Source organism: Rhinoraja longicauda, chromosome 12, assembly GCF_053455715.1.
Source record: "Rhinoraja longicauda isolate Sanriku21f chromosome 12, sRhiLon1.1, whole genome shotgun sequence".
NCBI classification, from domain to species: Eukaryota; Metazoa; Chordata; class Chondrichthyes; order Rajiformes; family Arhynchobatidae; genus Rhinoraja; species Rhinoraja longicauda.
Genome location: NC_135964.1, coordinates 40495401 through 40519493, shown reverse-complemented (window position 1 = coordinate 40519493; position 24093 = coordinate 40495401). Strand labels below are relative to the sequence as shown.

At 42.7% G+C, this 24093-nt stretch overlaps 1 protein-coding gene across 3 annotated transcripts in view; it reads right to left on the bottom strand.

The window, feature by feature from the left end:
• The window catches only part of epha3 (eph receptor A3), a 251299-nt gene extending 227564 nt beyond the window's left edge, over positions 1 to 23735 (bottom strand). For all 3 annotated transcript variants that reach the window (XM_078409603.1, XM_078409605.1, XM_078409604.1), the window contains exon 1: positions 23545 to 23735. In XM_078409603.1, coding sequence (XP_078265729.1) covers positions 23545 to 23728 — 184 coding nt within the window. In that variant the 5' untranslated portion in view covers positions 23729 to 23735. The remainder of the gene's footprint in view (positions 1 to 23544) is intronic.
• Positions 23736 to 24093: the final 358 nt, after the last annotated feature.

The window sequence follows — 24093 nt, the reverse complement described above, 5'->3', positions numbered from 1 at the left end:
CACGGGTGCTATCTGTACAGAGTTTGCACGTTCTCCCAGTGACCTGCGTGGGTTTTCTCCGGGTACTCCGCTCTCCTCCCACACTCCAAAAACTTACAAGTTTGTAGGTGAATTGGCTTCTGTAAAATTGTAAATTGTCCCTATTGTGTAAGATAGCGCTAGTGTGCGGGGATCAGCACAGACACAGTGGGCCGAAGGGCCTGTTTCGACGCTGTTTCTCGAAACTAAGCGTCTTTTAAACTGTTACTTCCAAACACTAAATTTTAAATCTGCAACTGCATGCATGGGGGGCTGCACGTTTATAGTGGCGGTTGGTGCAGTATCAACCAGACAAGACATTTTATCATGGGCGAGGAACAAACAAACTGAAATTATTGCACTTCCTCCATGCTCTCTAGTGGGAAGATCGAAGTTTAGTTTAATGTCTTATCTGAAGGACCAGCTCTAACAGAGCAGCATTCACTCATTTCTACATCGAAGAGCCAGTTAGGATTGCATGTCAGAGTTTTCATCTATCACTGGGTTTCAATCCTTTAAGAAAGAGAGGGCTCATGGATTTGGTTTCGGGAAGCCACCGATCCCGGCCTCTGCTCATCCTCAAGGGCTGGAGGACTGGAGAGGAGGAGGATGGGGGGAGTCGGGGACGGCAGCGGATGCTAGAACAAAGGGCAAGAATGTCAGAAAATCCGGGGTCGTACATTCTGCGCCCTCAAGGACAGTGTGGAAGGTGCCTGTGGGGCACGAAGGCTGAAGGTGGCCAGGTGAGGAAAGGGACGATGGTTCGCTGGACAATCCGGATGGAAGCGACGGCTGCAATGGGCCTTCGTTGCCAGCCAGGGTGTCAGGGGTTATGGGGAGAAGGCAGGATAATGGGGTTAGGAGGGAGAGATGGATCAGACATGATTGAATGGTGGATTTCTGCCCCTGTCACTTATGACCTTATGATCTTATGAACTGAAGCTGGGACTTTGAAAATGGCACCAAAACTTGGTGATGCTTGCACATGGATTCAGTGGGTTGTTTCTGTACATTCTGTACTTTATCTGGGATAGCATTTATCTATGGTAATAATTTTATTGATCTGTATGTAAAAAAAAAAATTTCACTGTACCTTGGAAGATAAAGAATCATTGAACAATTGAACCATTGAAAAAGTGATAGTGAATCCATGGGAAAATAATACTCTAATTTGTGTGAAGAAGGGTCCCGACCCAAAACATCACCTATCGCCTGTTCTCCAGAGAAGCTGCCTGAGCCGCTGAGTTACTGTGTCTTTTTGTTTGTAAACCAGCATCGGCAGCTCTTGGTTTCTACGGAAATGAGTAACAAAATGACATTCGGTATCTCTCCTAACTTGCATTTTCAGACAAAGGGATGGAAATTTGTTTGTGATTGGAATAAGGATGGTTCTTCTGTTGGTATTGTGCACAGTTCACTCAGTAACTTTCACTCAGTGTGGATATAGAAAAGTTGATATCAGTTCCAATGTCCCGTGGCATTTCCACCCCGTTTAAAGCATTTAAAACAACTGAAATCCCCAGAGTGGTACCACATGAATCGGCATTTTTTTCCATTAATCCGCAGAGTGCTACCACATTAATCTGCATTTTTTTCATTAAAATCTGACACCTTAGCACTCCCTTATTCAAATCAAACCTAGTGTTAATCAGCACCTCGATCACAGATTTTAACATCTGTTCAAAGGACTTTTCTCATTTCGAGTTGTCAGACTGTGATTTGAGGATTTCTGAAACAGAAAGACATATGTTCATTTAAATTGTTCTTCAGCAGAACTGATCTGTTCAGAAACAATTCTACATTATAGGTAAAATGTGTTCCCTGAGTTACCAATAAAAAGGCACAAATCGCTGGAGTACCGGACTGACTGCTTCTTGGAACCTGAAGAAGCTGAACCTGAATTAGAGTCTTTAATTTCTCTACATCCACTGCTGTTTAATATAATAGTCTGCACTAACTGTGATACTGAAGTGCTAATGGAATCAGTAACACTTAATGTTACCATACTAATGTGTAGACAGATGGATGTGAGGGAACTGTATTAACAGCAAAGCTGTGAGATTGACAAAACCATTAAAATGAAGATTCCCACATACACCACACATAAGATGGCAATTTTCGATTCACAGATGATTGCAATGACTTTTTTTAAATTCAAAGTCTTCGGCTTTTAGCACATTGGCCTTCATCGGTCAGAGTATTGAGTATAGAAGATAGATACAAAATGCTGGAGTAACTCAGCGGGACAGGCAGCCTCTCTAGAGAGAAGGAATGGGTGACGTTTCGGGTCGAGATCCTTCTTCGGGAGAGAAGTTGGGAGGTCATGTTGCAGTTTCTAATATGTTGGTGAGGTCGCATTTAGAGTATTGTGTTCAGTTCTGTGTACTGTGTTGCAGGAAAGATGTTGTCAAGCTGGAAAGGGTGCACAGAAAATTTAGGAGGATGTTACCAGAACCCGAGGATCTTAGCTATAGGGAGAGGTTGGGCAAGCCAGGACTCTATTCCTTGGTGTGCAGGAGGATGAGGAGTGATCTTATAGAGGTGTACAAAATCATGAGAGGATTAGATCATATACCGAGTCACTTGCCCAGAGTAGGGAAATCGAGAACCAGAGGACATAGGTTTAAGGTGAGGGGGGGAAAGATTTAATAGGAACCTGGGAAGTAGCTTTTTCACACAGAGGGTGGTGGGTGTATGGAACAAGCTGCCGGAGGAAATAATTCAGGGCAAGCACTATTGCAACATTTAAGAAACACTTAGCTAGGTACTTGGATAGGACAGGTTTAGAGGGATATGGGCCAAACACAGGCAGGTGACACTAGTGTAGAGGGGACATGTTGGTCGGTGTGGGCAAGTTGGGCCGAAGGGCCATTTTCCACACTGTATGACTCTATAACTCTATGACTCTCATGGGCAGTATTTCATGGGGCAAGGTTATTTCATATTATTTTTATTTCATATTTCAGATACAGCGCGGAAACAGGCCTTTTCGGCCCACCAAGTCCGCACCGCCAGCGATCCCCGCACATTAACACTATCCTACACACACTAGGGACAATGTTTACATTTACCCAGTCAAATTAACCTACATACCTGCACGTCTTTGGAGTGTGGGAGGAAACCGAAGATCTCGGAGAAAACCCACGCAGGTCACGGGGAGAACGTACAAACTCCTTACAGTACAGCACCCGTAGTCAGGATCGAACCTGAGTCTCCGGCGCTGCATTCGCTGTAAAGCAGCAACTCTACCGTTGCGCCACCGTGCCGCCCCAAGTGGTCGACTTAAACTATTTGAAGGGGTTTTATGGGTAGAGGGAAAGCAGATGGTAGTTAAACAATGCCAGCATGGGCCCACCAGCTTTTAACTCATAGATTTCATTTTTTGGTAACCCAACCAATATACTTTGGAAGTGAGAGGATGCCATCGGGATTCCCAGGTCAGCAATGACACTCAATTTAGTGGCTGTGACAAAATTTTGGGGGGAGCCAGGAGAGACCTTCAAGGTCCCACACGGAAACCAAACAATAAGTCATTTATCCACATAAAACCCATCTCGAGTTCAAAAAGGAGAGGGAACAGTAGAAGCCTGATCCACCATTTTCCATTCTTCTTTGGCGGCAGAAATGTCACCCCCAGAACATTTGAAGACTGCCCCTGTGGTATCATGGATTGAAAAGGATGATCGGAATAGACTGAGCAAACTGAACAAATAATGGCAAAAATTATAATTCTGAGAGACAGCATAATTTAAAACTTGGAGATGCACAGGCTAATCAAGGATAACAAGCATAAATTTAAGGGAAGACCATAAGTGACTGATTAGATTTGTGTTTTGCAGAGGTAATAAACGGGACCGCTGAAAATAGGAAATTTGATGCTATCTCCATGGATTTCATTCAGTGAGCTGTTTGACAAAGATTGCATCTAACAGATTAATCAGGAAAGCAAAAGACTTTCTGATCTAAAATAAAGTAGCAAACTGGATTGAGAGTTGTCGCAATGAGATAAAGCAAAACATGATGGTGCAGGAGAAGCTTGGCGACTGGAAGACTGTGTAGTGGGAGATCCACACATTTTAGTGATGGGGCTTTGATTCATACCAATCATTTGGACCAATTTATATGAATTTGAAGACTACAGTTGAGAGTGATAGATTGGAGAAAGATATCAATGAACCAGTTAGGCAAACAAAGCACAGCACAAACTTATAGACATTGGCATCATTATCCTCCTCCACTCAAAGTGCATTGGTTTCTGTGCATCAACCATTAAATGGCAGTTATTAAATTATCCTGCAAACCACACAGGTACCTCTTGCCACCTCATGTTACAGTCATATCTATCTGTATTCTGCATAAGTCATATTAATGTAAGTATGTATGTCTATGTGCATGCAAGTGTGTGGACATGTGTATCTATGCACGTGAGTGAGTGTGTGTGTGTCCAAGGCTAGTCCACACTATCACCAAACCATCCCATATCTTAGAGATTTCTCTCATTTCAAGTAACTCCTGCATTCCCTCTCTCCCCCTCTCCCCCACCCGAGTCATCCTACTGGTTCCATTGTGCACATCCCGTATCCCTTTGTTATCACTCACCTCTTCCCCAGCCAACAATGGGCCATTATGGGCTCCACCCGTCCTTGGTCATCTGTTGCCAGCCCTGCTTTTTCCTAACCCATCCCCGCCACCTCCTACTTTCAATCCCAAGAAGGGTTCTGACCCGAAACGTCACCCATCCTTTTCCCCCAGAGTTGCTGCCTGACTCGCTGAATTACTCCAGCACTTTGTGTCTATGCACATCTCCATTAGTTTGATCCTCCCTATCTACCTGAACCTCTCAATCCTTCCATGCAACCAGTTTCAGTTTCAGTTTTCAATTTGAGTTAATGTTACGCACACTGAGGTACAGTGAAAAGTTTTTGTTGCGTGCTAACCAGTCAGCAGAAAGACAACACATGATTACAATCGAGCCACTCAAAGTGTCCAGATAGATGATAAGGGAATAATTTTTAGTGCAAGGTAAGGCCAGTAAAGTCCGATCAAAGATAGCCCGAGGGTCCCCAGTGAGGTAGATTGTAGTTCAGGACTGCTCTCTAGTTGTGGTAGGATGGTTCAGTTGCCTGATAACAGCTGTAAGGCAGCAACTCTACTGTTGTGTCACTGTGCTGGTCCTTAAAAAGTCATTGAGTTGGAAGAAGTAGTATGGTGGACTGGTCAAATGATAGACGGATTTAAATAAGAGGATATGCATTTTGAATACAAACTAAACTAATTGTATGCTTATGTACCATTATAGCACAGAAAAGGGAAAGCTAATTTTGAAACACTTTCAAATGAAATGATTAATATTGATTTTTTTTCCCCTTTTAGATGTAATTCGAACATTAAAAACTAAAAAAACTTGAAGTAGAAGGCTACAATTTTCACTGGTGAATTTTTGGTTAGTTTAGAGATACAGCATGGAAACAGGCTCTTCAGACCACCGAGTCCATGCTGACCACAAGCAAGGAGGAAGTTGGAGTCAGAGGCTGCCTACAGGCGGCAAAGGGAAGGTGAAGTTAGAAACTGTCATAAGCAATCAATTCAACAGGAGAGCAGGATTAATTCTTGCTATTGAGGGCGTGCAGCATAGGTTTACTAGGTTAATTCCCGGAATGGCGGGACTGTCATATGTTGAAAGACTGGAGGGACTAGGCTTGTATACACTGGAATTTAGAAGGATGAGAGGAGATCTTATCGAAACATATAAGATTATTAAGGGGTTGGACACGTTAGAGGCAGGAAACATGTTCCCAATGTTGGGGAATTCTCTGCCTCAGAAGGCAGTGGAGGCCAATTCTCTGAATGCATTCAAGAGAGAGCTAGATAGAGCTCTTAAGGATAGCGGAGTCAGGGGGTATGGGGAGAAGGCAGGAACGGGGTACTGATTGAGAATGATCAGCCATGATCACATTGAATGGCAGTGCTGGCTCGAAGGGCCGAATGGCCTCCTCCTGCACCTATTGTCTATTGTCTATAATCCCCCACTGCATTATTTGTGTTCTGTTTCAACTAACTGCAAGATCAAGATTCCTGTCAAATGACGGACCTCAAACTCAAACTCATCAACTTAATTTTCTCATGATTGTACATGCATTTGAGATAAAACAATTAAAATAAAATGCTGGCTTCCCATGTGGTGAAAAGTGACACTAGAAACTGCAGATGCTGGAATTATGAGCAAAAGACAACGTGCTGGAGAAACTCAGAGGATCAGCCAGTATCTGGGGAAGGAATGATCAGGCAACATTTCGGGTCAGGGCGTTCTTCATACTTTATTTTGTTTAGTTTATCAACATAAAATGCATAAGTTATAAATCAGAAATAAGATCGGAAAACACAGAAAACACTCTACAGGTCAGGCAAGATCAGTGGAGAGAGAAATATAGGAAGGCTTTAAGTCAAAGATGGTATCATTATCTTTATGAAATGTGTGTGTGATTTAGCATTTGCCCCAGTGAAGGTATCTGTGACTACAATAAAACTGCATATAGCGCACACACACGCACGCACATAAAAAGCACACATGCATACGCAGGCATGCACACTCTCACACACATACTCACACATGCACACACACATACATACACACACGCACACAGGCAGGTATGCACGCACGCGCGCGCACACACACACATACACACACACACACAACTTTTCTGGAAATACCCGGATTTTGCTCAAAGTGATGATTTATTTCATTTATTTTTGTGATGATGAGAATGTTCCCTGGTGTGAATGCATTAATTGGATGGCTATTCAGTTTTTCACTTGATGCATGAAGATTTGCATAAATCTGATTGTACTGAGAGACCCTGCACCATTCCTATTAGAGTAGCAAAAACCCTCAGGGACTTGAGAAGAGCAACATTAATAAACAATAAGAATGCAATAGATTACAAATCTTAAGCCGAAGGCAATCAGTAAGGTCCATCAAAAACCAAAGGAGTCAACTCTAGTTGTTTGGAATCGCAAATAATATTTTCATCGTGTTTTTTTTATGTACTATTAAAACTGCTCTTAATGATAAGTGTGCTCAGAGGCGAATACATTAATGGAATATTTCAGCGTTTGTTATTTACATCAATGTTTGTTTTAAATAATTTTGTGTTTCTAATAGAGTAGCGGAAAAGGACAATGTGGTGCAGCAGTCTAGCTACTGCCTTACAGCGCCAGAGACCCAGGTGTGATCCCGACTGTCTGTATGGAGTTTACACATTCTCCCAGTGACCGCATGAGTTTTCTCCGGGTGCTCCGGGTTTCTCCCTCATTCCAAAAATGCGCAGGTTTGTAGGTTAATTGGCATCAGTAAATTGCCCCTCGTGTGTAGGATAGAACTAGTGTACGGGGTGATCGTTGGTCGGCACGGTGGGCTGAAGGACCTGTTTCTGTGCTGGATCTCTAAACTAAACTAAACTAATGTCCAAGAATGTTACCAAGTCGACATTCGGATGTTGATCATGAATTGCCTTCCATGGTCAGGAACAACTTCATCACCTTTGCACTTTTTTATAATTGGGTAACTGCTTCAGGAAGGCTACCTGTTCGACATTAGACAAAAACATTAAACAGTTTCAACACTGTATCTCTAAACTAAACTAAACTAAAACGGATTAAATCAGGAATGTTGGTGAGGTGACCATATTGATAAGAAATGTAAATTACTTTCTCCCTTCCACCATGCCAACCTGGCTCATTTGTCCCTCTGGTCAAATCAAAGAGGTTGTGTGTCGTATCAGTGGTGGACAAGAGTCAAGGCTGTATATATGTCATAAGCACCATGAATGGTGACCAACGATCACCCCGTGCACTAGTTCTATCCTGCACACGAGGGGCAATTTACTGATGCCAATTAACCTACAAACCTGCGCATTTTTAGATGGATGAGAGGAGATCTTATCGAAACATATAAGATTATTAAGGGGTTGGACACGTTAGAGGCAGGAAACATGTTCCCAATGTTGGGGGAGTCCAGAACAAGGGGCCACAGTTTAAGAATAAGGGGTAGGCCATTTAGAACTGAGATGAGGAAAAACTTTTTCAGTCAGAGAGTTGTGAATCTGTGGAATTCTCTGCCTCAGAAGGCAGTGGAGGCGAATTCTCTGAATGCATTCAAGAGAGAGCTGGATAGAGCTCTTAAGGATAGCGGAGTCAGGGGGTATGGGGAGAAGGCAGGAAAGGGGTACTGATTGAGAATGATCAGCCATGATCACATTGAATGGCGGTGCTGGCTTGAAGGGCCGAATGGCCTCCTCCTGCACCTATTGTCTATTCTCTATAATGGAGCAATGAAATTCTTACTCTCTTCAGTTTTACAGGCACGTTCATGCAACAACACAACAAATATATATACAATAATCAAGAATTCAAAAGATTATCAGACCTGAACTGACTGACCACAACTAACCAGACCAGAATGGTGCAAAACAACGTATGTAGTGCAACCTAAATCAAAGTAGACCGTTACTGAGGTACTGTTGTGGTTAGGGTTGTGTAGTGCGGTTCATGGTTGATGGGAAGAAGCTGTTCTTGAACCCACAGGTCATGGTTCCCAGGCTCCTGTATCCAGGGCCGACTTAACGCATGGGCCTGATGGGCACTTGCCCGGGGCCCCACGAGCATAGGGGCCCCATGCTGATCTGTGTATGTTAAGTGACTTGCAATAAATAAATACTACTTTAAAAATGTAGGTTCAATAAGTGCTTTTTTCGCAACATTTTTGGTCCCTAAGTGCTTCTCACAACGATCTGTAAGTGCTTTTCGCAACAATGTAGCACCCTAAGTCCATCGCTAAGTGCTTTTCGGTAAGTGCTTTTCGCCGGCACGACAGGGGGGGCTGGTAGGGAAAGGGGGGTGGGGGAGAGTAACGGTAGGGGCCCCAGTACACTGCTTTGCCCGGGGGCCCATAATGCTGTAAAAACGGCCCTGCCTGTATCTTCGTTCCGATGGTAGCAATAAGATACGTGCGTGGCCAGGGTGGTGTGGGTCTTTGATGACATTAGTTGTCTTTTTAAGGTAGTGCTTCCCGTCTATCCCTTCAAAGGTCGGGAGATTATTACCTGGGATGGACTGGGAAATGACCAGCACTTTCCGCAGCCTTCTTCGTTCTCGGACGTGAGAGTTACTGGACCAGTCCGCGATGCTACCATTCAGTATGCTCCCTACCGTATGCTTGTGGAGGATGGATGGAGTATTTGGCAGCATGCCAAATCTCATCAATCTTCTGAGAAAGTACAGGTGTTGATGAGCATTCTTTGTGATTGCATCAATGTGCTGGGCCCAGGAAGGTTGTTCAGACATGAGCAATCCAGGCTGGTACTCAGTGAAGTGCTAAGGTGTTCAGCGCTGTCAAGGTACTAAAATAAGGCTATGCCGACCTGCAGGAAGCTACGTGAGCATTAGAACACCCTGTAGCATTATTCACAAAATGCTGGAGTAACTCAGCAGGTCAGGCAGCATCTCGGGAGAGAAGGAATGGGTGACGTTTCGGGTCGAGACCCTTCTTCAGACTGATGTCAGGGGGGCGGGACAAAGGAAGGATATAGGTGGAGACAGGAAGATTGAGGGAGATCTGGGAAGGGGAGGGGAAGGGAGGGACAGAGGGACTATGTAAAGTTGGAGAAGTCTCCCTCTATCTTCCTGTCTCCACCTATATCCTTCCTTTGTCCTTCCTACCCCCTGACATCCGTCTGAAGAAGGGTCTCGACCCGAAACGTCACCCATTCCTTCTCTCCTGAGATGCTGCCTGACCTGCTGAGTTACTCCAGCATTTTGTGAATAAATCGATTTGTACCAGCATCTGCAGTTATTTTCTTATACCCTGTAGCATTATTCAGATCTGGAGGATGCACCACCAGGAACAAAGGATGTCCTGGTGTGGGGGGAAACACAGTGAGGGGGGGCAGGAACAAAGGATGTCCTGGCGTGGAGGGAAACACAGTGAGGGGGGGGCGAGAATAAAGAAGGACCTGGCATGGGGGGACCACCGTGAGGGGTGGCGAGAACAAAGGAGTACCCGACATGAGGGGACCACCGTGAGGGAGGGGAGAGGAATGGGGGGGGGGAGGACAAAGGAGGACCTGGCATGGGATACTTTGTAACTTTGTCGGCGCCCTTTATGTGGCGACTCTTTGCATAACAATTAACTACCATCGATCTTATTTTATGGGATCTTATTCTACGCAAACTAACTACCGTGTGTACCCACATTTCAAAATAGGTCATTGTAAATTTCTGAGACAAGTGATAAAACAGATGGATGACATTCCTTTCATTATTCACCTGTACATGAAATACAGTCCCAGATAAATCATCATGGTATTCAGTACAGGGTTTGCTGTAGTCAGTTTTGAAATAACAATCTCTGACTGTGTCATATTCAAGCATCAAGTGACTGTCTTTGAAGCTTAATCCAAAATGGCATCTGGATACACAAATAATAACAACTAAGGAATTATTGAGGGAAGGGAGTATTTAAGCACCGATCAAGAACCTTACACTTTGCAGCCAGTGACCCATATGTCTTTCGTCAATGGGGTAGCAAATAAAATGGGGTTTATTTGAAATCGCACTGCAGAAAAAACTTTCATTAACACAGTTCACTTCACTATGCTTTCAAATGTAGGATCACAATAAAATTGAGATATAGATCTACCTTAAGGATAAATTACTATGAATTGACCAAATGTTACGAGAGTACTGTTACTGAAAGGGTAGATTAATAGATGGGGATATAGTGGACTACCCCAGGGAGTTATAAAAGAGGCTTGGCAATAAAAAAAGCTACCAAAAGGTTCCAGGAAGCTATAACTTTACAAGCATTGATATTGATTGAAATTAACGTTGTGCACCACCATTTTTCACCTTCTTTCTGCAAATGAATAATATTCAAATTGTGAATGTTTATTAAGGAGCTGCTGGACATAGATAGGTACCAATGCGTACCAAATCAAAATATCAAAATCTATTAAATGTTGATTATTTTGAAATTTTTATTATTGGCCTATGAAAATATATTTGGCAAAACTAATTATATTTCAAGAATAATTGATGTAATAATACAATGGTTAATCCTAAATGCATCAATACAAAGTTAAGTGTGGCGTACAAACTTCCATGATGATTTCAAGGCGGTGTTGACAGTCTAGAACGGTATCAGAACATGGATATTGCGGATTCATACCGCTTGACATTTTCTGGGCATTTCACTTCAACTTCTGGGGATACTTATCTAGCTCAGGATGGTATAACGGAGTGCTTTTAAACTGTCCTGGCAGAAGGAGCACACTCATCAAGTGGGCGGCACGGTGGCACAGCGGTAGAGTTGCAGCCTTACAGCGCTTGCAGCGCCGGAGACCCAGTTCGATCCCGACTACAGGTGCTGGCTGTACGGAGTTTGTACGTTCTTCCCGTGACCGCGTGGGTTTTCTCCGAGATCTTCAGTTTCCTCCCTTTGGCTTGGTGTATGTGTAAATTGTCCCTCGTGTGTGTAGGTTAGTGCGAATGTGCGGGGATCGCTGGTTGGCGCGGATTCGGTGGGCCAAAGGGCCTGTTTCCGCGCTAAACTAAACTAAACTAAATATGGAATGCTCTTTCATTATAACAGGTTATAAAATAAAATTCAGAATCAATGCAGCAGTAAATCATAATTGAATATGGATGGCTTGGAATGGCATTGTTTCATTCTCCACAGTTGATCCAATCATTAGGGATTGCTGCCACATAAAGCTAAATAATTATTGGTGTCAACAAATATCTGGAAGGTTTGAGGTACAGTATGAATTATAGCCATAATCACATTCATTCCATGCTATGAACTACAAAACAAATGGAAAAAGACCTGAAAAGTAAGAAACAACATCTCTTCAGGTCATCCACAGTGAAGTACTTTTGTAATGCTCTCATTTTGTACAGTGGGGAAACTTGGGGCCAATCTGCACACAGCATGTATCCCAAAAGCAACGTGATAACTCCTGGATAATCCTGGTATTGATCATAATCATCAAGGGGATGAATATCAGCCAAGACCAAGGGTGTTAGAGATCCTATGTAATAACCTGCAACAGATTCAGCCTACCGAGCAATTAAGGTTTAAACATATCACCAAAGTCTCAATACACTCCTTTGCAAGGAAAATCTAAGACCAAGATCAACAAAACTGCCATTGACTGATGAGATGACCACCGTGATCTAAATTAATTACTGGATAGCCTACAGGAATTGTGGATGATGATGTCTGATGCATGGCACATGAACAGGCAATTTGACTCCACAACTACACATAGGCATTTGCGATGCTGTCCCGCTGAGTTACTCCAGCATTTTGTGTCCACCTTCAATTTAAACCAGCATCTGCAGTTCCTTCCTACACAAAGGCATTTATGTTCCACTGTCGTCTCCTTCTATTTTTCTGAAGCTAAATCTATTATTATACCCCTCTACTTCCTTTGGCCTCACATGAATATCCAGTCTTCCTTTAACATAGAAACAAGGAACTGCATTGCTGGTTTACACTGGTGGAGTAACTCAGAGGGTCAGGCAACATCTCTGGAGAACATGGGATAGGTGACATTTAGGGTTGGGACCCTTCTTCAGACTAATTGTGGGGACGGGAGGGCAGTACTGTTGGGGTTTGTTGAGGAGGGTACTCCTTCTACATTCCTTCCTCTTGCTTCACAATTTGCAACGCTTCCTTCCTCTGTCTCATATTTAATCTTTAAACAGTTTTAATCTCTGGCTTTTGTTCCAACTGTCTGCCCATCAAAAGTCCCCCTTGTGGGGATAAATAGGAAGGCAGAGTATCAGCCATGATCACATTGAATGGCGGTGCTGGCTCGAAGGGCCGAATGGCCTCCTCCTACACCTATTGTCTATTGTCTATTGTCTGTGTCTGAAGAATGGTCCTGACCTGAATCGTCATTCATCCTTTTTCTCTAGAGGTGCTGCCTGACCCGCTGAGTTACTCCAGCACTTTGTGCCTATCTTTGGTATATAACAGCATCTGCAGTTCCTTCTACGCTCCAGCTGTTACCTGCCATGCTTTGTCATGCCTTTCCTCTCCCCTAGATTTCTTCCCCACATCCCCAATACAATTAGTCTGAAGAAGGATCCAGAGCCAAAACATCACCTATCCATGTTCTTCGGAGATGCTACCTGACCCATTGAAGCATTTTGAGTCCTTTTCTCCCTTAAATGTATCTACTCTATTCTCTTCAACCACCCTCTGCAGCATCAGGTTACACATTTTCACCATTTGTTGGGTAAATATGTTCCTTTTTAATTGCTTGTTTGATTTCTTGGTGTTTATCTTACATTTATGGATCCTCCCCACAAGTGGAAATATTCTCAGCACGTCCACTGTATCAAAAACTTTCACAACTTTAAAAATGTCTATCAGGACACCTTCCAAGAGAAAGTGGATTCAGTAGGTACATGTGTAAGAAAGAACTGCAGATGCTGGTTTATAGTGAAGATAGACTCAAATGCCGGAGTAACACGGCAGGCCAGGCAGCATCTCTGGAGAAAAATATTAGGTGACATTTCAGGTTGGGTCTGAGGAAGGATTCCAAACCGAAACGTCACCTATTCTTTTTCTCAGTCTATTCATCCTGTTCTGACATTTCTTACTTAGAGTCATGGAGTCATTGAGTCACAGAAACAGCCCCTTCGGCCCAACTCATCCATGTCTCACATAAGTTAGACCCATTTATCCATGTTTGCCCTTATCCCTCTCATTCTTTCTTATTCATATACATAGCCGGATGCTGTAAACTCCAAACATTCCCATTTAGAAACCATGCTGAACCATATAGAATAATATGATGTTAAGTAAGTTATATGGTTCAAAATACAAAGTCATTGGTACTTTATCTTGCAAATAAACAATTTATGTATTTGGAAAATATTATACATAAAGACCATTTCAGCAACAAAAAAGTCACCACCTCATGGAAGTAACTCTTCAAGAACAATGGTGGTGGGGTGAAAAAAGTAATCCTGTTTTTCTCTCATGTTTTGTCATGACATTTAATCTCTTCCGTGTACTGTCTGAAACACGATGTAAACAGAAAAATGATGGCTCAGCATTCTTTGAAAAGCTTTAATCTAATTTCGGAATCAGAGTTGAACAGCGCGATGAAAATTTAAATTGATTTATGACAGTTTATGTTGAAACGTTGCTACCATTTGTTTGTAACTCAACTAAAAGAAAATGCTTGAGTATCAAATGTTTATTCTGGTCCTGGTGGTGTGAGTTATTTCATTGCCATCAAGGTTCATGTGAGAATCACACCTCGGAAGTCTCTGGTCAGAATCTTTTTCAGATAATACAGGGAATGTCAGAATACATTGTGTGGAAAATGGACTGGCATAGTTTTCATTCAGTGGGTGCGAATTGATAGGATTGGACTGGCTCTACTTTAACAGCGTGTGGTTACGACAGCCATCAGTCACCCAGTCCGCAGCTGGTATAACTAATCTCCAGCCCTATCAACTCTTAATTACAGTCCTGGCACTCCACTCTTCTCTTGTGACAATCTCTTCACTCATTTTCAATCTGTGCATGTAATATAGGTTATTTTACCAGCGATTGTGTGTGTGTGAGCATTCGCGTGTGTCTGCCTTTCCCCACGTTGGAACAAGGTTACAGGTCCTCTCAAATACAACGGGACACACTTGCGTTGGAGGCCAGGGTGGTAATGAATGTTGACTCTGTGCAAGAGTGCTTGAGCGTGGATGTGTTAGTGATTGTTAAGTGATTCGTAACATCTGGGCTGCCCCTTACTCTGGTGTTAATGTACACTTTGGATTTAAAATATATCCTATCAATTTAGAGAAGTGGAGAATAGCAGTTTAGTGCAAAATTGCAGAATACACTTGGAAAGCTATTTGCAAATATAGATTGAAGATAGACGTATAGATGCAGTACAGAACGCCACTGGAGATCCTTCTTCCCCATGGCTATCAAACTGTACAACTCATCCCCCCTCTGTCATGGGGTAGACAGACCCCCTCCCCCCCCCCCCCCCACCAAACTTTGCACATCCCCAATCCTTTCCACTCGTCACTTTCATGTTTCATGTATTTTGTGTTTCATGACTGTTGGCAGATCAATTTCCCTCCTGGGATAAATAAGTTCTATGGTATTGCATCGTATCAAAGACACAAAGTGCTGGATAACGCAACAGGTCAGGCGGCATCGCTGGAGAAAAAGGATGGGTGACTTATTGAAGAGTCTTCACCCGAAACGCCACCCATCCTTTTTCTCCAGAGATGCTGCCCGACTCGCTGAGTTACTCCAGCACTTTGTGTCTATCTTCGGTATAAATCTGCAGTTCCTTTCTACACATGGAAATATCGATTTGTGGGTGCAATGGGAGAGTAATTGACAAATGGAAGACATCTGAAATAGTTGCAAGTTCCTCCATTCACCTAAAGTGTGCTACTGTGAATAGAAATAAAGCAGTCTAACAAAAAATAGGTGGCAGAAAGAATTTAAAAAATGAACATTATGAGAAAGAGCTTTAAAATCTCAGGAATAACATGGAATATATTAAACAATTATTTTTAAGGTATTTGATTCTTATTTTAATATATTTTTTAGCTTTCTATGAATTAGATAATCATATTTCTTTGACAGGGAAATTAATGGAAGGACAATTAGCTTTCTCTCTATTTGTGTTTTCCTGTATTCTTGTATAACAAAACGTTTTGGTGACCAGGATTATTCCCAAATATACCCTGCATACTTTTCAAACTAACATCTCAAATAGTAAGCATTAAAATAGCAAGTATGAAACACTGGAAAAAAAGAATCTGTTTGATCATGTTGAACTTTCCGTTTTCCTACATGGTTGTTTGTTGGTCAGTTTTCTCCTGCCATTTTCCAGAGATGCTGTCTGCCTTACTTGGACGGAGGTCCATAGACATACACCATGCAACAACTCCTTGGCTAAGAGGCCATTTTGTTCAGTTAGCTCAAGTAGAGCATTCATTGCCCAATGAAACTATTTCACTGTCACTTTTAACACCTAACCTTCTTCAACGGCTGCACGTTTACTTACAATAGGAGCCACTGCATTGGGTGATATTTAATTTTGTTCCCAACTCAGGTGTTAAAGAGAGTCTAACCACACCCCGTCTAACAAATAATTCATAACTAGATACTTTGGAAGATATTGTTTGAAAGGGAGTGGCTGTAGTTTCTTAATTGTGTGGAGAATTTTCCTGCTGCTTACTTCCTAAGTACAATCTAGGTCATTTTGCTACCTATTGGGAGAGTTGACTTTGCAGAAAATGCAGTGCCATCTGCATTATGATGTAAAATACAGTAGTGATCTACTCTAATGTTTAATAATCTTTTGAGAAATCTATCCTCATGGCACAGACCACGTGGTTTTGCTGAATGCAATATTGTTCATGTGTGAAGTGGCATTCGGTTGAAAATGATCAAAGGTAGACACATAATGCTGGAGTAACTCAGCGGGTCAGGCAGCATCTCTGGAGAGAAGGAATGGGTGACGTTTCGGGTCGACCAGTCTGAAGAAGGGTCTCGACCCGAAACGTCACCCATTCCTTCTCTCCAGAGATGCTGCCTGACCCGCTGAGTTACTCCAGCATTTTGTGTCTACCTTCGATTGAAACCAGCATCTGGAGGGGTTTTTTCCTAATAAAATGATCGTCAGTGCTGACCATTCCAACCAATCCCCACGGATCCCAAAAGTCTACAATGAATGAGTTTGAAATTCACATTGCTTTCAAACACTGCACATTCACATCTTCTGTATTCTGGGGATTGCCATTTTCTCTTCATATTTTGCCAGGATTGTAAACCGAGGGTTATGCTTGGAGGGCTCACCTCAAAAAAGTATTGGTATAAAATTTTATTTTTTTTAAAAATAACTGTTTTATTGCACAATTATAATAATATTTGCACAAAGTTGTGTCGAATTGCGTTGCTTGTAGTTTTCGTGGTGTAAAGCATTGTCAATAAAACGCCAATTTGTAATCATAATCGGACACAAAGAAAACAAACACCATATAATTAAGGGTGTTTGGCTGTTCATTCTCTCACCTTAAGGCCACATTTGTCGTTAACCGATTATTTGTCATCTTAATCATATCATATATATACAGCCGGAAACAGGCCTTTTCGGCCCTCCAAGTCCGTGCCGCCCAGCGATCCCCGCACATTAACCCTATCCTACACCCACTAGGGACAATTTTTACATTTACCCAGCCAATTAACCTACATACCTGTACGTCTTTGGAGTGTGGGAGGAAACCGAAGATCTCGGAGAAAACCCACGCAGGTCACGGGGAGAACGTACAAACTCCTTACAGTGCAGCACCCGTAGTCAGGATCGAACCTGGGTCTCCGGCGCTGCATTCGCTGTAAAGCAGCAACTCTACAGCTGCGCTACCGTGCCGCCCTTGATGACATTCCCTTTTATTGTGACGGATGACAGACAACGTACGTTATTTATTGTCCGGGATATGACTACGGCAATTGACATAATTTGTATCGTAATTTTAGGCGTGCTAACAAGAGCAAACTTGTTTTGTGGTTAAAACGGTTAATAAAAAAAAAGTGTAAACGGTTCCAAAGTCAAAATTCAGAAGTAACTTTTTTTTAATACAAAGAAGAACGAGAGCGATTGAAGTTGTGTATAATCGTTTCACTTTATAGTACTAATATGTATTCATATTTGGATGAGGTCCATGGAGAGATAGCATGTCATTACTATTCGTTTATGGTCCCAGCGCTGCTTTGTGTTACGTAAGTGTTACGTTATAACCAAAGTGCGATGCCTATCTATACCTTTGCTCAACTGAATGACAAGGAATGGGTTAATAGCTGTTGCCCCGGTGATATCTGCACAGGGTGCCCCGCCGATTTAGTGCTCGTCCCATTAACCTTTGATAATCAGTTTGAATCTTTGTAGTTTGCTGAAAAGATTTCATTCACACTTCACTGGGCAAAGCATTCTGTTTAAAAATAAGTGACCATTATATCCACTGGCACACTTACTCAACGCGCAGGCAGAAAGAAACGCGCTTGCATTTTTTTTTTTGTAAATTAAATGGGCAGTTTAATAAACCGATGGCATTAAAAAAAAAGATGCATGCTTTATGAGAAAAATGCTAATTACGAAACACACGGACAATGGGAATAGAGAACTCCACGCCTTGTAATAGGTAGAGCAGACACTCACACACACACACACATTGAGGACGCCCGTAACATGTGTGAAGCTCTATGGGGTGAACGCGGTGCTAAAACACATGTCCTTTCATGACCGTTGTTATGTTGGACGCCGCGTTAGCAGCCAGCTAGCTCCCACCGCCTGCCTCCCCGTTGTCTGCCCAACACAAGGACAGCCTTACCAGGGCGATAATTCACCCTGCACCGCTCGCTGGGGCTTCTGCGCTGTTCTGTGTGTGCGGTGTGGGGGTTTTTTTGGGGGGGGGGGGGGGGGGGGGGAGGAGCGCTTCTTTATAAACTGACTGCAAAAACGTAAGGCAAAGACTTATACTGCGCCTGTTTACTAGCAACCCCTCTCCCTTAAAGGACCGTGCAATGGGCTTCACTGCCTGCCCAGATAGGTGAGGATGTTCATCTTCACTGCCCGTGCCGCTGCTGTAACCTGGATCAATGTAACCTGGATCAATGTAACCTGGATCAATGTGTGTGCCAAACCTTCTCACACTCGGTGCCTTGGTGAAACAGCAGCGGTCAAGAGAGATGTCCACGCGTCCCGTCCAGCTCAAGCTCTCACTCAAGCTCTCTTCCGTCCTTCCATCCTCCCACTCTCTACGCCGCCTAATTTGGCGAAACAATAAGTGTTCTCCATGCTTTTCACACAAACCTTGGTCGTTATCGAGGCGATCAATAATGAGGGCATCCAATTAGTAACGTGATTTGAAGGTGCCGTCTTTTTAAACAGCGTGCATAATTTCGCAGAGTGCCGGTCCCATTAAATTGGTCCAAGACAGCCACATTTCGTTGCTTTTGCAGCGCCATGGACGAGTCCTGGGCGGATGAAACCCGCAATCTGCCCGGCCATCTTCGACTACTTACCGCCCATTAAGTGGCCTCGATAGAAAGTGACAGATGTTTCGCTCGAAGCGATTGTTAAACTCGCAGAAGCCCACAGTCGGGACTTCGCATTCAGCACTTTCTCAATCTATGTTCAATAAGGTTCGCTACTTCCAAACAAGGCAGTGCTTTTTTGCTTTGTCAATGCGAATGTATATATCGAGAATATAAAAATGTTAAGACTGACACAAAAAGCTGGAGTAACTCAGCGGGTCAGGCAGCTTCTCTGGGAAAAATGAATAGTTGGCGTTTTGGGTTGCGACCCTTCTTCAGACTGGGCAAAGGTCAACGAGAGATAGGGACGGTGGTTAGGGCAAATTAATGGAAGTTATGCAAAATGCAACGATATTCAAGGGGATTTGGAGCCCACAATGGTCCATTGTTGGCTGTGGGATAAGTGATAACGAGCCGGTGGGACTCGATGGGACGACTGTAAAACTAGTACGTCGACTAGGGTGCGGGAGGGAGCGAGAGAGAGAGAGCGAGAGCGAGAGCGAGAGAGAGAGAGAGAGAGAGGTTGTAAGGCTTACTTGAAGTTAGAGAAATGAACACAGTCTGAAGAAGGGTCTCGACCCGAAACGTCACCCATTCCTTCTCTCCAGAGATGCTGCCTGTGCCGCTGAGTTACTCCAGAATTTTGTGTCTCTCTTCAATTTTCATACCGTTGGGTTGTAAGCTGCCCAAGCGAAAAATATATTTCTTCTAACTTTTCACCAAGAGGATGTGAAAAGGGCATCACGCATGGTGTTAATGTAATTTCCAATTCTTATAACTATTAGATAGTTTTCTAAATGCCATGTATTGTAAATTGTGTGCAATGGCCAATTGGGTCTGGTGAAGATCGCCCAGAGAGAACTTTCACCCAACTAGCCAGCTACAACTCATTTAGATGAACGGATATGTGCATACGTGTACTTGTTATTGTGGCAGTGCATACATCATTTCTGGGTGTATTTAATTTCATCGTGTCGAAATGTAGGTGATGGTCTTCCGCGTGAACAGTTATAGATTTTTACATTTGAAGTTTGACACAAAAAAGCTGGAGTAACTCAGCGGATCAGACAGCATCTCTGGAGAAAATGAATAGGGTCGAGACCCTTCTTCAGACTGAGGGCTTGTATCACGTCTCGTGAATGTATTTCTGTCGTATATCTGGGATTGTATATGTTTGTGCTGCTGTTTAACGTGTGCACATGTATCACACGAGTGTGCATAAACGTGTATGTAATTTTGCCTGCATGCACATATCTATGATAGACACAAAATGCTGGAGTAACTCAGCGGGACAGGCAGCATCTCTGGTATGTACGTACTTGTGTAGCTATACCCACAACCAGTCTCTAAGCATCTGAGGATATACGCACAACACTACATCTCCATTGACGAAGTGAAATTGTCATTGAAGAGGTGAAATTGGGGAGAAGAGTATAGAGAGTTATAGACACAACTGGGATGGTCCTTTGGTGGGGTGGTGAGGTGGAGTGGAAGTGGGCATAAAGCCCTAGGCATTGTTGGAAAAACAAGCGCCAGACCTTCAGAGTTTGGTCACATAGGCTAAACATTTCTCGCTGAAGAAGAGAGAGAAAGCTCGCAAGTCTGGGAATCTGGTCTTTTCAAAGCGCGGCCAGTGAGATCCCCTCCCGGGCGCCGAGGCCTTGGTTGTAAAATAGAAACAGTATTTCATTGTGTGAACAGCATAAATGAATACCTGGTCAAACAGTCTCCGGGTGTTGATTCGGTTTCAAAGCGGCGCAAAGTGCAACACAGAAAACGTGTAATTTTCGTTCAATTCAAAACTGTGTTCCGCCGTAATTTAAGCGTAAAACTTTTAGTCCTTTTGTTTGTTTCAAAGATACTTTATTCAAATATACTTGATTGTTACGTGTCCCTAGGTACAGTGCAATGCTTCGTTTTGCACACAACCCAAAGCATTTTACTACACCGAGGTACATGTGACAATGAAGTATATTTGAATAAAGTATCTTTGAAACAAACAAAAGGACTAAAAGTTTTACGCTTAAATTACGGCTGGAAGCAATTAGGCGGATGATGTCCATTTACTAATTTAAACTTAAAAAAGAGAAGAAGGAATCAGTCTGCACTGGGGCGGCTGGTCAGGTCGATTTATCGAACACTAAGCCGGTTAAGACTGACTAAGAGTTTGTTTTCTTCGGGCTATTATTCCGAGTCTGGGCTATTCTTCACTGAAAAGCCCCAAATCCTGTTTCTGACAGTAACTTTTTTAAAAAATCTATTAAGTGTCAAAATTGATTTCCGATGTCAGAGCTGCCGATGCTCAGGAAAGCTCTGTACTGACCCACACTGGTTACATTTCAAGTCATTGCGACTAATTGAATAATCACTTCATGGTGAATGAAACCACATATTTTGGTCGGGAATGCTAAACAGTGCAACTAGGACAAAATTTACCCCGCCTGTATAAAATACACATCCCGAATTGTGGATTAGTCCAAGTGCCTGAAGTTTAACAATTAAATAAGGTCACGTTCAATAAAAAAGTCCAACAGACGATTCTGCACTGTTACAAATTCATCTTACACAGGGAATTGTAAATGGCAGTGAATATAATTGTCACTCAAACTCCACAGACCTCGTGTGTGAAACTAACAGGGAAATGGGGTCTGTAAACCGCTGGGTAACAGAAAAGGATAAAGCCCAGAATCTCACGCCCAACTTTTAACGACGGTGCGTGTCGTGCAAGCATAACTAGCCGGGTTCATCTCATCGCCAGAGCTCGGTGCCTGCCAATGCGTCACCTTCAATGACAGAAAATAAATACCCTGTTGATTCAATTCTTCTTGTTTCGCGGGTGAATTTTAACATAAAGAGTCTCGTTTAATCTCACCAACTTGTTTGGATGGATCCAGCATTGAGATTTATATCTACTAACTTGACTAATTGATTTAAAAAAAAAACGTTAATGCAAGTCAAGAAATTCAAATCAACGTTCTGCCCGCTCATCTTATGCTTGTCTATGTTAATGTAATTTAACATTGCTAACATTAGGACACACTCTATGGCAGATTCTTATATATCTTTTTATACCGAGAACATCAAATCAACAGATTTTACAATAACTTCAAATTTCATAAAGTAAATGTATTTCATAAAGTAAAGAAGACATTTATTCGCCCATTAACTCAAATTGCACATCTTTCCCGAAAGGTGAAACGCGCTCGGTGCTTGGGAAGCACGGAATTATCATTGGCACGCAAGGATCTGAAGCTCAATTAATCACAGAGGTTGGTACAGGAAAAAAAATTATAAGTTGTGAGATAAAATCGCCTGTAATTTTCCGACCACTTATGGGCAAATATATAAATAAATTGTGGTTTGAAAATGACCCCTCCAGTCAAAACCAAGTAGATAAAATACAATAATGGAAACCTTTCACTTTCCTCTGTCATTCGACTGACTTCTGTATTCCCCCCCATTTATCATAATCACAATGTTTTCTATTTAATGAAATCTTTCGAACTCCTCATCTCCGAGAAGCAGAAGTTAAAAAAAACAGCAGATTGTTGATCACAAAAAAAAAAGTGTAAAGTTCAAGACTAAATAATAGTCAGTTATTTGCTGGGCATCTCAATATTACACCGCAGTCCAACCAACTTATTGAGAGTTTAGCAAAATATTTATATAAATCCAACGGTAAAAGTTTGTTTTATCTCCCTCTGCAAGTGGTCTGCAGCTCCCATCGAGAATTCTTCATTGGGATAAAACTGGGAGCTAGAATTCAACTAGCGATCAAAGTTTCACAACTTGCCTTTAGCATAGTTACATGCGAAGGAGATGCCGGCAGGGAAAATGTACCATTCAATCCCTCTTTTGAGAATGCATTTCACAACACTAACCATGTGGCCACAGTCCTGCCCTATTTACAAATACCTGATAATTATCGGTGAGACTCCACTCCAATCTATGCAGACTTGCAGGATATGTACGATGGGTGTCTCTATTCTGTCACCTTTACAGCACCGAATTCAGCATTTCACAACATAACAGCGTGCAACCTCCTTTAAAATAATTCCAAAATTCCCTGCTCTGTTCGAATTTGCATTCTTTCCTGTGTAAACTTTCTCTGGTTTTAACCACGGGTCCCGCCATCGATTTTTTTTTTATTTCATTACAATTTCCTTGCAATAACACTTCAATAGTTTGCAGACCGCGGTGGTAAGGTGACTGCTTTGATCGTTTAATGTTGTTAAATTGCGCCCTTGCCTTGACCACCTTTAACAGATGATGGAAGCGCAGCCTCCTGCCGTACATACAGTACCACCCACTCGGCGTACGCTGAGACCGTCTCTCTCTCTCTCGCTACATCAGCGAGGAAAATAATGTTCCCATCTCCCTTTTATAATTCTTACCTTCATTTGCAGAATGCCCCGTCGATTGTGCCGAGCAGATAACACAGCAGAGGATCAGAGGGAGAATGCAGATTCGCAAAGCCCAGGCCATTTTGGAGCAGTGATCGGCTGTGAGTGGAGCATATCTCTGTGAAGCATGCCAGCAATAAGATGAGGGAGCTGTGGTCGCCGTGGAAGTTACCATACACAGCTTTCAGGGTGATGTCAAGTTTGACACTCCAGATAAGGAGGAGTCAGCATTGCCAGCAGAGGGCTGTACCTGGGTCCTAACGCCCGCCCACCCACCCACCCCACACCACCATCACAACGGCGAGGATATATTTAATCATACAAAGAAGTTTTTTTTTTTAATGCAGCCGAACCATTTCCAATTAATTCCCACCGCGTACACCTTATTAATTGTAAAGTTATCGCAATCGCCTTTTTTTTCTGTATCTTTGTGAGCTGTGTAAGGAGGAACTGCAGCTTCTGGTTTACACTCAACATGCTGGAGTAACTCAAGGGGTCAGGCAGCATCTTTGGAATAGACAATATTCAATAGGTGCAGGA